The sequence below is a fragment of the Sinohyriopsis cumingii genome, chromosome 18, assembly GCF_028554795.1.
Source record: "Sinohyriopsis cumingii isolate HCF-2022 chromosome 18, ASM2855479v2, whole genome shotgun sequence".
Taxonomy (NCBI): domain Eukaryota; kingdom Metazoa; phylum Mollusca; class Bivalvia; order Unionida; family Unionidae; genus Sinohyriopsis; species Sinohyriopsis cumingii.
In genome coordinates this window covers 97,295,717-97,312,808 of record NC_142978.1, presented here as the reverse complement: position 1 = coordinate 97,312,808, position 17,092 = coordinate 97,295,717, and the positions used below count along the sequence as shown (strand labels likewise).

The window sequence follows — 17,092 nt, the reverse complement described above, 5'->3', positions numbered from 1 at the left end:
CCCAACATATCAGACAGTATACATACAATAAGCTGTTTATCATGTACTCTGATTTATAGCTAGTATTGATAACTGCGCTCCTAACAGTTTTTGCAAGAAAAGAAACCCCAGAAATATTTAAGTTAATGCTAATATTAGGTTTCATTCAAAATTTCATTCATGAGATGTCTCATTTTATCATTAGATGGTGACACCAAAATATCATGGCATGTGTTCATATTAGCAACCTATACCATTTGACAATATGTACCGGAAAATATTGTTCAGTTCCTCCTATGTACTCACTAGGACAAATGAGTATCAACGTTTTTCTTTTCCTCCCACAGCTGATGAATGGCTTGAAAAAGTTTGACATTGGCCTACAGTGTGATCCAGATCTGCAGCCTATAAGAAGCTTTGAGAATGCAGCACTGATCAGGATATTGCACAGAGTGTCATCATTCATTAACAATAATGTACAACTCGTTTTCCTTTTACAATTATTAATTAATCTGCAGTATTATATTATCTAGTCACAATTTCATGAGATGTATTATCTTGAACAGGTGTAGATATAAAATATGTCATGAGGTATAGTCTACACTCGAGGGTAGTCCATACCTCTTTATTTTGTGTGGCACAGAAGCATCTATTGCTTTTATAGTTCTAGCAGAGAAAAATTCACAGATGGACCAGGGTTTGAACCCGGGACATCCCTAACTCTAGATGGCTACTCTACCATTTGAGCCTACTTTCCCCGTTTACACTTTTTTCCTGCATTTTTGAGACATAGTCCCTGGGTCTCAAGGTCCAGCTGGTTGGAGTTGCAAATCTCGAATCCTGCTGACAGCACAAAATGTAATGGAAAAATGCATGGTCAGACAGGGGTTCGAACCCAGGACCTCTCTAATTCAAGATGGGTACTCTACCATTTGAGCCATCTGAGTCAACTACCTGCTACATAGTATTTAGTGATTTTTTAACTTTATTAATAAAATAGTCCATTTAAATTTTTAAAGTTCTGTATATGACAATATGGACCTACCTTTATCTAATATGGAACGGACATGACATTGGACTGATAGAGAATATACTATATAGCAGAATGTTTCATACAACATCATGACATGGGACTGACAAAGAATATATTATATAGCAGAATGGTTCATACAACATCATGACATTGGACTGACAGAGAATATACTATATTGCAGAATGGTTCATACAACATCATGACATTGTACTGACAGAATATGCTATATTGCAGAATGGTTCATACAACATCATGACATTGGACTGACAGAGAATATACTATATTGCAGAATGGTTCATACAACATCATGACATTGTACTGACAGAATATGCTATATTGCAGAATGGTTCATACAACATCATGACATTGTACTGACAGAATATACTATATTGCTGAATGGTTCTTACAACATCATAACATTGGACTGACAGAATATACTATATTGCAGAATGGTTCATACAACATCATGACATTGTACTGACAGAATATACTATATTGCTGAATGGTTCTTACAACATCATGACATTGGACTGACAGAGAATATACTATATTGCAGAATGGTTCATACAACATCATGACATTGTACTGACAGAATATGCTATATTGCAGAATGGTTCATACAACATCATAACATTGGACTGACAGAATATACTATATTGCAGAATGGTTCTTACAACATCATAACATTGGACTGACAGAATATACTATATTGCAGAATGGTTCATACAACATCATAACATTGTACTGACAGAATATACTATATAGCAGAATGGTTCATACAACATATCTCTTTACTATCATTATATATCATGTTGGCATTTATTTGGAAGCATGTAATTTGCTAAAATTTTTGTGCAATTATTTATATTTCATTTTTAAAACTTCAATATCAGTACCATATAGCCATTATTGTGCTTATGTGCTGTTAAATGTTAATATATGCATGCATTCCTGTTAAGCTAATAAAAGGAAATTATACATGTTGATATGCAATATAAGCATTTATGAAGGGCTGTTAAAGGATTTGGTACTATATTCCACAATTTTTGTCTTTTGATTATGTTTTATGTAGGAAAGATTAATTTCAGTGAGTCCAATATAGAAAATGAGTCTTTATTACAAATCAAATTGGCAAGCTATTGATCTATATTGAGGACTATGAGCCTTTATATATATATAGTTTACTTGACCAGTACTGAAATTTTAATGAAATTTTAAAAGAATTATTTTTATAATCAATATTTTGGGTTACATTTTTGGGCAGATGACAAACTTTTATTTGCCCAGCAAAATTTCTATCATGTCCCAGCCTTCTGGACAAAAATTTTACAGAACGGATGCCAATTGAAATGTGACAGGTATAAAAGAAGGATTTTTCTAAATGAAATCAGTTGAAATGCTGTTAATTTTGTTTACTGTTAAGTGTTGGATTAAATTAATTGTTTGATATTCACCTAATTACACATTTCCTTTGAATTTAAAAATATCAAATTTTTAGTCATATCTTTTTGTCCTGTTTCAGTATGAAGATGAAATCACCTTCCTATACAACAGACCCGATTTTGTTGGCAAGCTAGCCAGGGTGTTTTTGGCAGCCCCCCATCCTGCCAATAAACCAACCAGCTCACCAATCCCAAGAGATTTAGAGAGGCAGTTACGCAAGCCTCGTCTTAGTCTGCGATTCTTAGGCAGCTATCAAATGCTGATATATCTGGGACTGATGTATCTGTTAATTCATTTTGTCTGGGGATTTGGATTTTTTGGTTTCACATTTTTTCTGCTGGCCTGCATCATTGTGTATGGAGTATTTCAGGCACTGGTTCAACCCAGTTCAACAGTTTCAGACAAAAATCTGTGACAGATGGCTGCAGTTTAGGCAGAAAGTGTTGGTGCTACTGATTGGGGCAAAACAAAGACAGACAGACCTGATCTCAGTCCATGTAGATACAAATGGATGTTATCACAGGTTACACATGCAGGATGTGTGTTATGTAAGAATTGATAGGTGAATATTTTTTTCCCCCTCAAAATGACTTTCAAGAAATTTTCATTGAATCAAATTACCAAGCAAATAATTTTGAATAAGAAATAGCAACAGCTTTACATTTTCATATATGCAGTGAATTCCGACATCAAATATGTTCTGCCAAGATGACCCATTCAAGAATAGTGTTATAGATTATTAATGTAAGAAATGTATGTAAATGCCTAATAGGTGCAATAAATATTCCCATGGTTAAGATAATGATGGCTGGTGTTTTTGTGGTTTAGAAGAAAGCATTAGTCTACAAGGTGCTTATTGGTAGGCATGGCCGGTGCAAGGCAGTATGGTGCCTGTGTGAAATTGACATTTGTTGCCGCACCCCCAACATTAAAATATTTGCTAATAAGAGAGCTCACAAGAAATGTAAGTTATGTCCAATAAAAAGATTTTTCATATGAAGATAAAACAAAGGTTTAGTTTCATTTTAGTTCCCTTGTCTGGTTTTTGCATCCCTTCTCCGATTTGGCACTCCTCTGTGCAAGTGCATAGCTTGTGCAGGTCCTGTTGGTATGTGTTCTCACTGGCTAGTATTATAGAAAGTAAGTTGGTCTTGACACTGTTGGAGTTTTTGTATAATTTTTGAATGTATTGAACTTAATGCTTTGGCTGTGTTATAATTGTAAATGCTAGTAATTCTTCATAACAAAGGTGCAACTTGGACAAATTACACTTGTTCTGCATCACATTTTTTCTAGGCTTAGTTGTGATATGATAAAATTGATGGCCTAGAGATAGTAAAAGGGTCCTAATGAAAGTACACTGTGACCAAGAACTTGTGTAAATACTACTGAAAGTACCCTATGGCCAAGTACTTACATAAAGACTCATACTGACAATACCCCATGGCCAAGTACTTATATAAAGACTCCTACTGAAAGTATCCTATGGCCAAGTACTTATGTAAATACTGCTGAAATTATCCTATGGCCAAGTACTTCAAGTACTTACATAAAGACTCCGACTGAAAATACCCCATGGCCAAGTACTTATATAAAGACTGCTACTAAAAATACCCCATGGCCAAGTACTTATATAAATACTACTGAAAGTACCCCATGGCCAAGTACTTATGTAAATACTACTGAAAGTATCCTATGGCCAAGTACTTACATAAATACTGCTGAAAGTATCCTATGGCCAAGTACTTCAAGTACTTGCATAAAGACTCCTACTGAAAGTACCCTATGGCCAAGTACCTAGGTAAAGACTCCTACTGAAAACTCCCCATGGCCAAGTACTTATGTAAACACTACTGAAAATACCCCATGACCAAGTACATATGTAAATACTACTGAAAGTATCCTATGGCCAAGTTCTTACATAAATACTACTGAAAGTATCCTATGGTCAAGTACTTCAAGTACTTGCATAAAGACTCCTACTGAAAATACCCCATGGCCAAGTACTTACGTAAATACTACTGAAAGTATCCTATGGCCAAGTACTTACGTAAATACTACTGACAACACGATATGACCAAGTACTTACATAAAAACTCATACTGAAAGTACCCTATGGCCAAGTACTTATGTAAATACTACTGAAAGTATCCTATGGCCAAGTACTTACATAAATACTACTGAAAACACCCTTTGGACAAGTACTTACATAAAGACTACTACTGAAAACACCCTATGGCCAAGTACTTCAAGTACTTACATAAAGACTCCTACTGAAAACACCCTATGTCCATGTACTTACGTAAAGACTCCTACTAAAAACACCCTATGGCCAAGGACTTACGTAAAGACTCCTACTGAAAACACCCTATGGCCAAGTACTTGCGTAAAGACACCTACTGAAAACACCCTACGGCCAAGTACTTGCGTAAAGGCACCTACTGAAAACACCCTATGGCCAAGTACTTATGTAAAGACACCTACTGAAAACACCCTATGGCCAAGTACTTACGTAAAGACACCTACTGAAAACACCCTATGACCAAGTACTTACGTAAAGACTCCCACTGAAAGCACCCTATGACCAAGTACTTACGTAAAGACTCCCACTGAAAACAGCCTATGGCCAAGTACTTTTCATTTACTACTACATTTGACAAAGCATCCTCAGTTTTACACTAATTTTGCTACACTTTGTTTCCATGATAGCAAGTTTACAAACAATACATACAGATGTAGACTTGATTACTTCAACCTGAGTGTCCACACAGACTCTATTTTTATAAATACTGAATTCATTCATGCACTAGATTACAAAATTGCCATTTAGTTAATGAATGTTGTTAAATACAGAGAATTATTTAATGAAATATTACCCAAAGCAACTTGCAAGTAATCCGAGTTTCTGAGTGTGCATGAAAACAAAGGAGTTTTATTAAATAAGAACATGAACTGCAAATTATTCCCAACCATTTTCCCAACTCGTGGCCCATAGTCATGACACTTTCTGAGCATATAACCTGAATCTGTATTTGATCTCAAACATAACTCTGGGTCAAGTTAGAATCACAAATATATCTCGTTCTCCAAAATGCATGTGTTGAATTTCAGCAATCTTAGGAGAGACTCTAAGCATAATATTATATTATGGACTTTTGAGTTAGAGTTCAAGTTATGTACTCAACCAGTTTTGTGACTGTTGTGCTGATGACTATGGGGCTGATGACTGAGATTTTTTGTCATGATATACACTGCTCATTTTAACTGCCAAATAAATGTAGACTTAAGAAAAATTGTCAAAAAAGAAGGAATAAAATGCCATGTTTTCTCAGTGGTCTTTATTTTCATTATACATGTTTTCATGTAAATCCATCTGCAAAATATAAATGTACCATTAATGCTACTGAGATTGCAAAGCAACTTGTACATTTCTTGAAACCTTTCTTATGTATTCTCAAACGTACAATATCTAGAGTTGATAGTGAGCAGTAGCTTACAATTACGCCTTTGGTGACGGGAGTAGTTGTTATGCAGCCTTGAAGAAACCTTGGAAAGATGGTCCTAGTGACCAAACTTTTGTGTTCGTACATGGAACATGTGCACAGCAGGATAGATAAAATGAATCCTGTTATTCTTCTGACAAAAAGTGGGTTTTCAATGAATGATGTGTAGATGTTGAATAATGGTTAAAATAAAACGATACGTCTTAATAAAAAAAATTGACAGTAAATATAATTTTCTCCATGTAACACCTTGTGAAATGTGTGGAAAAGTCTTTTTTAAACAGAAATACATTTTAGATGAATTGCCATTAAAGTTTTCTCAAACAAGACTACTGTAATAGTGCATGATATGCCCGCCCATGTTTAATAGTCCTCTGTGGGCACGGTTGGTTCTGGGGATAATAGAGCAACAGGTTTCAGTGACCTTGACCTTTGGGTAAAAATATATGCAGTCTTGAACTTCCTATGCAAAGACGATTTTATTATTATTCTTCTACACCAACCTTGACCTTTAGACATAAAATAATGTTACTTTAGGAAGCCATAGCTCCAGTGGTAATGCATCAGCCTCATAACTCAAGGGTAAAGTGTTGCATACCAACCCAGACCAGCCCTGGTCGGTCACCTTGGCATGTCCTTGGGAAAGGCAATTGGCTCCCATTTCCTTAGCATGATATAGCCAATAATATTAGAAGTGCTATTAAAACCCACTAATAATCCACAATGCTTGGTCAATTCTTTATTACTTCAAGTGCACTTCATCCACAAAGCTTGGTCAATTCTTTATTACTTCAAGTGCACTTCATCCACAAAGCTTGGTCAATTCTTTATTACTTCAAGTGCACTTCATCCACAAAGCTTGGTCAGTTCTTTATTACTTCAGGTGCACTTCATCCACAAAGCTTAGTCAAGGAATTAACTCTTTGTTGCACAAAATCCAGTTTTCTTTGAGAAACAATGACCTAGACATTTGACTTTTTAACTTCATATCATTAGCCCTCTTACCTTACCTTACATGCAAGCCCTCCACAAACTTTCGTCAGATGACTTAATCTAAAACACAGGTTATTATGTGAAAACAATGTTACTTTTTTCACTTAGTTAACAGACTTCTTTTTTATGCAAAGTGTAAGCAATTCACATATGCAATGAGGTTGCATCACTAAGAACTGAGGTTTTTGACCAGAAACCATTTTCATTTTTCAGTGACCTTGATTTTTGGACTTGAAATCCATTGCTTATTCCATACTCCAAGTGCGAACCAACCACAAAGTTTATTCCAGGTCTGCAGTGTAGAACTGATGTTATTGTGTGGAAAACCATATTTCTTCTTTTAGACATATTATCTGTAGGTTTTAGGGTGTGGAATAGGCCCAATCTTCTTTCCTGGACATTTTAACAGGCAACTAATGGAGGCAGGAGCCACAGTGGCTTAGTGGTTACCTTGCTGTACTTGTGACTAAAAAGCTGCAGGTTCCTACCACTGGATCAGCCTTGGTCAATTATCCTGTCACAACCTTGGGCAAGGCATTTTTACTCGTGCTGCTGTGCTGTAAAACAGCAAACCAAACCAAATCTGGTGTCACAGTGACTTTGAATTTGGGACCATCTAACCCAAAATCAACAAGCCTTTTCCTTTCCCTAAGTGCAAGAAAATTACAAAGTTTGGTACAGGTAGATGGTATAAAACTAAAATTGTGGAAACAAAAAAGATTAACAGAGATATATGTACAGACAGGTATATATCATAACATTATACACTGCCTTTTGGCAGGCATAATAAAATGAGTTGTATTCATCTCTCACACAAGTTGATGGATTCATGAAAAATGTGAACAGTTAAAATATTGCTTTCAAGATGGAATGCTTTAATCCCATGTATGTCTTAGATTTGTACAAATACCTCTTCATGGGTTGAATAGTATTAACTATGTACAGAACATCATATTGACTGTTAATTCACAATGTAAAACCACTATAATGAATACAACAAATTCAAAGCACTTTTGAAAAGAATAAAAGATCACAGATTAAGTAAATCTCAAATTTATTCCAAGAAATTGGCCAAATCCTGGATGTTGGGCCTGCCACAAGCGTTCAGTAAATTGGTGTTGTATCTACATATAAAATAACATGACTGGCCGACTGCTCATCTTAGTTTTCCATTAATAATAAGAAAAGCAACAAAATGAGTCTACTTTTCTACTAAAGAAAATAGATGGAACAGTGAGTGAAGTTTATTGTCAGTCGTGTTATTTTATAAACTCTTAAAATTCATTATGTGAAGTATTCTCAATTTTTTATGGATATATTTCTTAACACTGTTGTGGTGTGAATATTTTCAATGGACATTCAGTTTTAATAATTTTAGTAGGTAATAAGAATTAAGATAGCATAAACTTCCTCAAAACTTTCAAACTAGCTCAAACACAGGATAGGTCAGACACCTTTTGTAAGAGTTAAAATGGTAATGCAGAGGCAGTACTCGAGTTAATAGCCTGGGAGTTAACTCGGATCATGGAGCAACATACCACACTTGCACCAAACCTAGTACATGTCACAATGTGAATACTGAAATTACAAATTGGTTGTTTCAGCCAGCTAGTCATGGTCAAAGAAATGCATATATAGCAAAAAGATCTTGGTCTCTATTATTGGTGTTGTGTGGGTCAGTTTTATGGGCCCTGGGCGGAGTTGGAGAGGGTGAGGGAGCAGTAACAGGTAAAAAGGGAATGCATGATAAAAGAGTGCAGTCACTGTATTTTTTGTAGAACACAGCACAAGTTAAAGCAACATGGAGTCGAATACACAACCTTCAATCCAATCATGATCAGAGATGAGTTAAGACATCTATAGACTGAAGCAACTTATATTGTTACTTTTCTCCATCTACATTAAGAACCACGTTAAATTTATACACATGATAGATTGCTTAATTTTAGCAAACTCTGGATCAGCTAATATTGCAGAATGATCAGTTGTGGAGAAAAATGGTCTTGAGAAGATGGATGAGTGATCAAGTCTGTTAATGACCATAAAGTGAAAATGACCTCAAGTATTGCAGTCAAGTAAGAGTTTAACTTTGTTTTTTCTGAGTTTATCGTGGTATAAACTGTCAGTTGCCGACTAACACAGCAAATAATGCCTGAAGGGTGTTATGTAAGCTATGCGAGTCAGCAACTGAGTTTATACCATGATAAACTCAGAAAAACAACGTTAAACTCTTATAATTGAAATTTCAATTATTCGTTATGTTATTTTGTTTGCATCATTACAAAATAGAAATCTTAATTGAGAGTAGTAATACATGTTTGGGTTTTTCTGTTACGTAGCTATATATAGCACTTGGGATTGTCCTGCTTGATCGTAATAAGGTCATCATAATACCAGTCCTTCAACCAATGGAAGCCAAATTTATTCAATTATTTTTATAAAAAAATGTAAGAATGTTGTTTTCCTTTAATGCTTACTTCGTGTCTGCCTTCACTGGCAATGTTTATCTTACGCTGTACACGTGACTCTATTTAAAGAAGTGGAAAAGTAGTTCTCCTTACAGTTCATACAGAAATGAACGCAATTCATTTTGATCACGTGGTAACATTCTGACCAATGGAAATGTTACTTTCCTGTACCAGCTACTGCCATTGCAATTATGGAAGAAGTGAATCTTTTAAGACATAGAAGAAATGTTAAGGTGAAAGATGGCAGAACACTGGTCCAAATCTGGTCATATATTTCGGAGAAACTGAGAACTGATGATTCAGAAATCTCTGTCAAGGAGGCATGTAGACCTGCAATCAAGTTCAAAAAGTACAATTAAAAGAACATGATAAGAGCATACAGGAGGACGCAACGAGAAGAGAATACAAATTTGACCAATCACGTTCTAATCATAATGCAACAAATAGTAAGCCACATAATGCACAAAGGATTCATATAAGTAACAATCTTTGTTGTCAGAATCAAGAAAAGCCTACCTGACGTATGACAAGCAAGTTGTCAGTGGAATTATTTGTACATGAAGTGTCAAAAACACCTGTTTTAATGAAGAATGAATAGGGACATGACTGAGGCCCAGATTTAGAATGGTGCACAATAGTGTGGCCATACTAGAGGTCAGATCATTCACTACCAGACTGATACCATATTAAGTCTTTTGGTGAAAACACCATGCTGATACAACTTTCCATTCAAGATGAGTAGCAATGACAAAATTTTCAACATGGCTGTGGTGGGGGCCATATTGGATGTCAGATCAGCACCATTTTCATTTAGGACCAACTTGATATCATAAGAAGTCTTTAGTTAAAACCCCATTTGATATGACCATCCATGTCCCAATGGAACTATTTTCATTTCAGGACAACTAGACCATGGGATGAACATGTCTGTAAAGTTCATGGGAATTCTCCAAGAGGTGGAGTTGCAAAAAAAACTTGTTCTAATGTATGGATGGATGATAGGTTCTTCTGGTCCATGACTAGTGGAGCTAAAAAGTGTATACAGTGTGACTTTTCAAAGTAAATGTAACCATAAAAAATGTATACAATGTGACTTTTCAAAGTAAAAGTAACCATAAAAAGTGTATACAATGTGAGTTTTCAAAGTAAAAGTAACCATAAAAAAAATTACAGGCAGTGTGTAGATGCACTTGAGAGAAATGATACAAATGTATTTTGAAATTTAGTACAAGACACAGGTAACTGAAATTATTCAAGCAAATATGTACTGATATTGATATGAAAACCTGGAAGTAAAAAATGAATGACTGGACAAATTACTTAAGTTTGACTTTAGTCAAGAATTAAAGCTAGACATTACGCAATGTACCATAGCTAATTCTGAAAACTTAGTTTTCTGAATGTCAGAGGCAGAATCAGTGGTACCATGAAAAAATGTGAAAGTAACATTGAAATGAATACCAATTTTGCATGTAGAACTTTTTAAATGCATTGGAAAACTGTATTTACCAAAGTACCTTTGCGTACACCACCCAGATCAGACATTTTTAATCTGCCCTGCATCACAGAAGTAAATATACATTGAATTCAATGTGGAAATTTTGATTTTATATGCTTTTAAAAACTGAAAGGAACTAGAGATTCTTGTAAGACCTGCTCTATTAAAGCATACCTGGGACCAGAGAAGGCACTTTTAAAGTGGGTTACTCACCCATAGATGCAATTTAGAAATTTCTTATCATTTTAATTTGAACTCTTTGAAATCAAAGTACCCTGGCATATATTTTTTAAAAACTGCCTTCCCTGGTACCATGCATATTTAAATGGAACAGCCCTACCTAATGTATGCTCTCATGAATAATATTTATATATCTCATTATCTGTTTGTTTCTTTGTCGTTTTTTCCTTTCTCACTCTCATGTTTATTATTTACTGTTTATATTATATAATTGGGGCCATGGCCTACATCACTTCAATAAAGCCAACATAGGGAAAATAAAACTAACTTAAAAATAAACTAACACCCTAAATTCATTGTAAATGAAAATAAAAAAGGAACATGAATGAGACTCATGAATGATCAATTTATATTTATAAGCAACTTGCAGGTCAAAAACTATAAAACCATAAGATACATTTTACTGAAAAATAACAACTGATAGAATATTTGTGGCTAATGCCTTCTTTTGCATACCAGGGCCCAGCAACATGGAATGAATTACCCACTGAACTTAAATACAAAGACAGTGATCACATTCAAGAGGGCTCTCAAAACTCACTTATTTCGACTGCAAGAACAAATTTAAAGACCTAATAATGTTTCCTACCTTAAATATTCTCAGCATGTTTTTCTAATGTTTTCTAATTTCATGGTATTTGTTTTTGTAATCATATGTTATTTATCTTATAGGTGTTGTCTAATGTTGTAAAGCGCTTAGAGCTTCTAAAGATTAGGCGCTATACAAAGTCCTCATTATTATTATTATTATTATTATATATTAGAATGCTGGTACAGTATTGATTGTGTTGCAAATTGTTTGCAGTATCTCATGATACTAAAACCAAAAAGCAGATGTCCTTCAGTTTCAATCATCACATTTATTAAATTCTAAGGTAAGATATAAACATTACCAACAGAGTCTGTTGTTCTTTGGTAAAACATAAGCATTACCAACACAGTCTGTTGTTCTTTGGTAAAACATAAGCATTACCAACACAGTCTGTTGTTCTGAGGTAAGATATAAACATTACCAACACAGTTGTTTTTTAGTAATAGATAAATATTACCAACACACTGCTGTACGTTGGTAAAACATAAACATGACCAACACTAACTGATGACAGATCTGATAAATATGCACTATATCTCATACTGCAAGAAATTAAATCTGTAAAAAAAATCATTAACTGAGATTTTTAAAGACATGACCTGTGCATAAATATTTTTATATCATTATTAGAAATAAAACTGACATAATTTCTTTATCCTTTCACAGAACATAAATATGATTAAGAACACTTAAATAAAAACTGAAATGGACGGAATGCTCAAATCAACTATATCCTTTGGGAGAAGTAAGATCTCTCCCTGGAACGACTCTACATCCATGCTTGCTTTTTACCATGAAACTGAAAGTAAAATGAACACAATACACTGAATCAATTAAATAAACAAGCAATTATAATAAATAATGTATAACAAGTATACGGCAATGCAATCTGTCTTAGCTGTATGGTACAGATTTGTCAACTTCAAAAGATCTAAACTAATACATTGAGATTGTTCATAAATAAGATTATACTATCATCTCCATAGAACTAGTACAGAATGTATGATTTATATTTTATGACTTAATACAAATGTATGATGTATATTTTATGACTTAATACAAATATATGATGTATATTTTATGACTTAATACAAATATATGATGTATATTTTATGACTTAATACAAATATATGTATATTTTATGACTTAATACAAATATAAAATGTATATTTTATGACTTAATAAAAATATATAATGTATATTTTATGACTGAATACAAATATATGATGTATATTTTATGACTTAATACAAATGTATGATTTATATTTTATGACTTTAAAAGATTTGAACAAAAATTCTTTAGAATTTTTATTATTATGATAGGCTTTTATTGATTACAGAGAAGTGACACATGCCAGTCCCTACCTGCTAAAGGTAAATCAAATATCTTCATTATAGGTTACTTGTTTTACTCATGTACATGGATATCCAACTGATATCAGCATAATTTGACAAACCATTAAATGCCAATCTCTCAGTGTAATATTCCTCTAAGACAAATCCCTATTGTACCCCTTCCATTCTGGAAAAAATGATCCTATAGTAAACTTTCCCCAGTGGAAATTCTCTCAGAGAAAAAACCGCTAGAGAATCTATTTTCCCCATGGAAACGTTGCTCTAGGATGATTTTGTACTCTTGTGCCAATTAAAGTATGGAAAGGATATTTTTATTTTAAATTATGTTTCTCTGAGAAGACTTGCTTGATCACAATAATGCTAGTAAATAACTATCTCCTGAATCCACCTCCCCAGAAAGATTAAAAAATTGCTATTTTACAGCTATACATATCATACAGACTACAAAAACAGTCTTGAGCTGAAATAACTCTTCCAGCACAACATTATAATTACCTCCCCTTGTCACAAGTATACCAGATCTACCTCAATTTAAGCTTAAGCGATTCATCAAGAAATTCATATTTACAGGCAACTGCCACTGGGCCTACCAAGTTCAGTTCACTAACAGCTTCAATAATGCCTAAAATCAAATAGTTGCATTCGAATGTGAAGCTTGAAGACTTAGCTCTGATATCACATCTAATGTTATGTGCAATATTTTCATGAGGCATATCTGATCATGTGAGATTTCGAGAAAGTTAAACAATTTGTCTTTAGCCCTTTGAAAATGAAAATCCCACTTAAGAAAAGGGCAATGTGGGAATTCCTCCTTTGACAATCCAACAATTATATGAAAGCAGGAAATGGCTGTCCATTGACTAGATTTGTGTCACTGTCACACTTCACAGTACATGTGAGATATCTGGCACACAAGGTATAGCTCAGGCTAATCAGGTGTACTTTTACATCATTGTGCATCTATTCACACTAAAATGGAAATTTTTAAAGTTTCACCCTGAAACACCCTTAAAAGGCCCTAAAACTTTTGCCTACTTCCAATACTCACCTTTGGATTATATCTTTGTAGTTTCATTCTCTCTGTCTCTTGTCGCAGGAATTCCTCATAATCATCCTCTGCCTTCTTCTCTTCATTCAACTCAGCCTCTTTCTTTTTCCTCACTGTTACCTCTTGCTCATGACGAGCTGTGATCTGAAAAATAACATGGCCTGATAAAAGAGAATGTACTAGAATAGATAAGAAAATAAACAAAATGTATATGTAAGCTAAATATTTACCATGCAATGTCTATATGATAACATCAAATCTGAAGTCCATTTTGAGCAAGGCTGCAACATTTACCAAAATTTATAAACGTGCACACTGTTTACAATAACTGAAATTAAGTCAATTAATTAAAATGATTACCAACTTAACTTTTCCTATATAACCATTAGGCTTACTGAACAGCTGACAGCTCTTATAATGAGCAAGTGATACCACACTCAACTTTGATTGTTTCATTTGCTGTATGGGATGTCTTTGTTTCATTAACTGTATGGTATGTATTTTGTTTCATTTGCTGCATGGGATGTCTTTAACTTCTGATTTACATGATTCAGTCTGTAAGACATGGCTTTGTTGAATATTTCTGATAACTTAAGTAACACAATCTAGGATCATTGTGAAAGTGTATCAAAACAAACCATACATGGTTAAAGACATGGACTCATTGTGAAAGTGTATCAAACCATACATGGTCACACAGGGACTCAAAACATAGGCAAAGAGAACCAAGAGGGGTTCCATTTGAGGAACAAGATGAGCAAGCCTGGTCTGTGTTGGTAGATATTGTACACCAGTTGGTGAAATGCAAACCTTCCCTTCACACACCTTTAAAGTGCAGGGCCTTCTAGCTTTCAAGATCCTGTGTATGACCTTGTTATGAAAGATTTCCCTGACCAAATTCAGGTATGATGGAATCCAGGCATCCCTGACCGAATCCAGGTATGATGGAATCCAGGCATCCTGAGTCAGATGGAATACTGATAATTTGACTGCTCAAGTGACTTGGGGTGGGTGGGTGGGTACATTTGTCACAAGACTGAGCAGACTACTGACCCAGGACCTATCTCATTGTACAGGGGGCAACTATTTTGCAAGCCTTGCCCCTCACCTTCGGGATTTTCTTCTGTATTAAAGCTGCTGCAGGGTAGGTATAAGCCACCATTCCCTCCCAGCTGACTGATAGGGCATCTACAGACCAGGCTTGTGGGTCTGGGAAAGGGTAGATGAAACTGTGCTGTTTTTTTCCACCACCTCATCGCAAATAGGTCTAGCATCAGTTGGCCTTACTGACTGCAAAGGTATTCATGCCAATAGCCACACCGTGTTTTACCAATGAATTAGGAAGCATCAGAGTTCTAAATGACCCAAGATCAGGTCCTACTGTGCTAAGAGAGGCATCTGCAGATAGGCATATATAAAGGTGACTGAGGCATAGGTAAAGGTGGCTGAGGCATAGGCAAAGAAGGAAAGGCATATGTAAAGGTGGCTGAGGCATAGGTACAGGAGGAAAGGCATATGTAAAGGTGGAAAGGCATATGTAAAGGTGGATCAGGCATATGTAAAGTGGCTGAGGCATATGTAAAGTAAAGGCATATGTAAAGGAGGCTGAGGTATATGTAAAGGTGTCTGAGGCATATGTAGAGGTGGCTGAGGCATATGCAAAGGAGGAAAGGCATATGTAAAGGTGGCTGAGGCATAGGTAAAGAAGGAAAGGCATATGTAAAGGTGGACGAGGCATATGTAAAGGTGGCTATGGCATAGGTAAAGGTGGCTGAGGCATATGTAAAGGTGGCTGAGGCATATGTAAAGGAGGAAAGACATATGTAAAGGTGGACGAGGCATATGTAAAGTGGCTGAGGCATATGTAAAGGTGGACGAGGCGTATGTAAAAAAGGAAAGACATATATAAAGGTGGATGAGACAAAGCAAGTCCACAGTGAGCAAGCCAAGGAGCTAAAGAAACTCTTCATAATGTATGTCCTGGCAATGTCTCAGACGCACAGACAATCAGTGGATGCTTTTGGAACAGATAGGTTAGAAACTTCATACCTTGATGAATAGAATGCTGAGAATTATACGGTCAGAATTCTCCACACTGACAATCCACCCTAAAGGGTGAACGAGAAGGTTGTTCATATTCTTAACTCAAACTGATGTTTCTGCAGAATACTGTTCAGGTACACTGCCATTGCTGTAAAGGAGGACATAAAGTAGGATGAATGAGAATGTTACTGTGAAGGCCCAAGGACAGGTTATGGATGAAAGGGAGGGCTTGAAATTGGAACACTGCCATGTGGTACATGACACAAAGGAACTTGTGATATTCCATGTGAATAGGTGCATGGAAGTGTGTATTAGATAAAGCAAGATATTATTTATAATTTCGCATCAACTGCCAAATGGACATTATTGCCAACCCCCACTTTGAATTTCAGGGAAAGCAATAAACTGATTATGCTGGCTCAAGTATATAACTAGTCTCACTTTACATGTAAACATTCTGTCTCCTTCAGCAGCCTTTCCACCTTCATGGGATCTCTATCATGAAAAGGGATGATAAAAGGGGAGGGAGCAGAATGAGATCCTGAGCCCCTCCAAAACAACTTGAATCACCCAATCAGTTGTTTGATGGAGGCTGATCCATGTCTGCCAAAAATGGAGTGTAGTACCCACAGGTGCCCACCAGCAGGCAGGTGGAATAGCAAATAACTGTAGTTCCTGTTTGTCATTTCTTAGTGCAAGACAGGCTCTGCCTTGTGGACAAGCAGTGAACATACAGAAGTCCAGCACTGCTGGCTGAGTTACGTTATAAATGGTAACCATTCTGGAATGGCTGGATGGCCAGCGATGGCTGGACAGCTGGCAAATGTGCAGTTTTATTATACATCGGATCCAACTGATCTGGTACAAACCCCATGCATCCTGAGTACAGGGCCAGA

General features: G+C 35.5%; 2 protein-coding genes across 3 annotated transcripts in view; one reads left to right on the top strand and one right to left on the bottom strand.

The window, feature by feature from the left end:
* The window catches only part of LOC149777552 (sphingomyelin phosphodiesterase 4-like), an 84,695-nt gene extending 78,909 nt beyond the window's left edge, over positions 1 to 5,786 (top strand). For both annotated transcript variants that reach the window (XM_089942153.1, XM_089942152.1), the window contains 2 exons: positions 327 to 455; positions 2,535 to 5,786. In XM_089942153.1, the coding sequence (XP_089798279.1) occupies positions 327 to 455; positions 2,535 to 2,870 (465 nt within the window). In that variant the 3' untranslated portion in view covers positions 2,871 to 5,786. The remainder of the gene's footprint in view (positions 1 to 326; positions 456 to 2,534) is intronic.
* Positions 5,777 to 17,092, bottom strand: part of LOC149777551 (trichoplein keratin filament-binding protein-like) — a 53,243-nt gene continuing 41,927 nt past the window's right edge. The window contains exons 14-15 of the mRNA XM_089942154.1: positions 14,154 to 14,297; positions 5,777 to 12,548 (exon numbers count right to left, since the gene is read on the bottom strand). Of these exons, the coding sequence (XP_089798280.1) occupies positions 12,519 to 12,548; positions 14,154 to 14,297 (174 nt within the window). The 3' untranslated portion in view covers positions 5,777 to 12,518. The remainder of the gene's footprint in view (positions 12,549 to 14,153; positions 14,298 to 17,092) is intronic.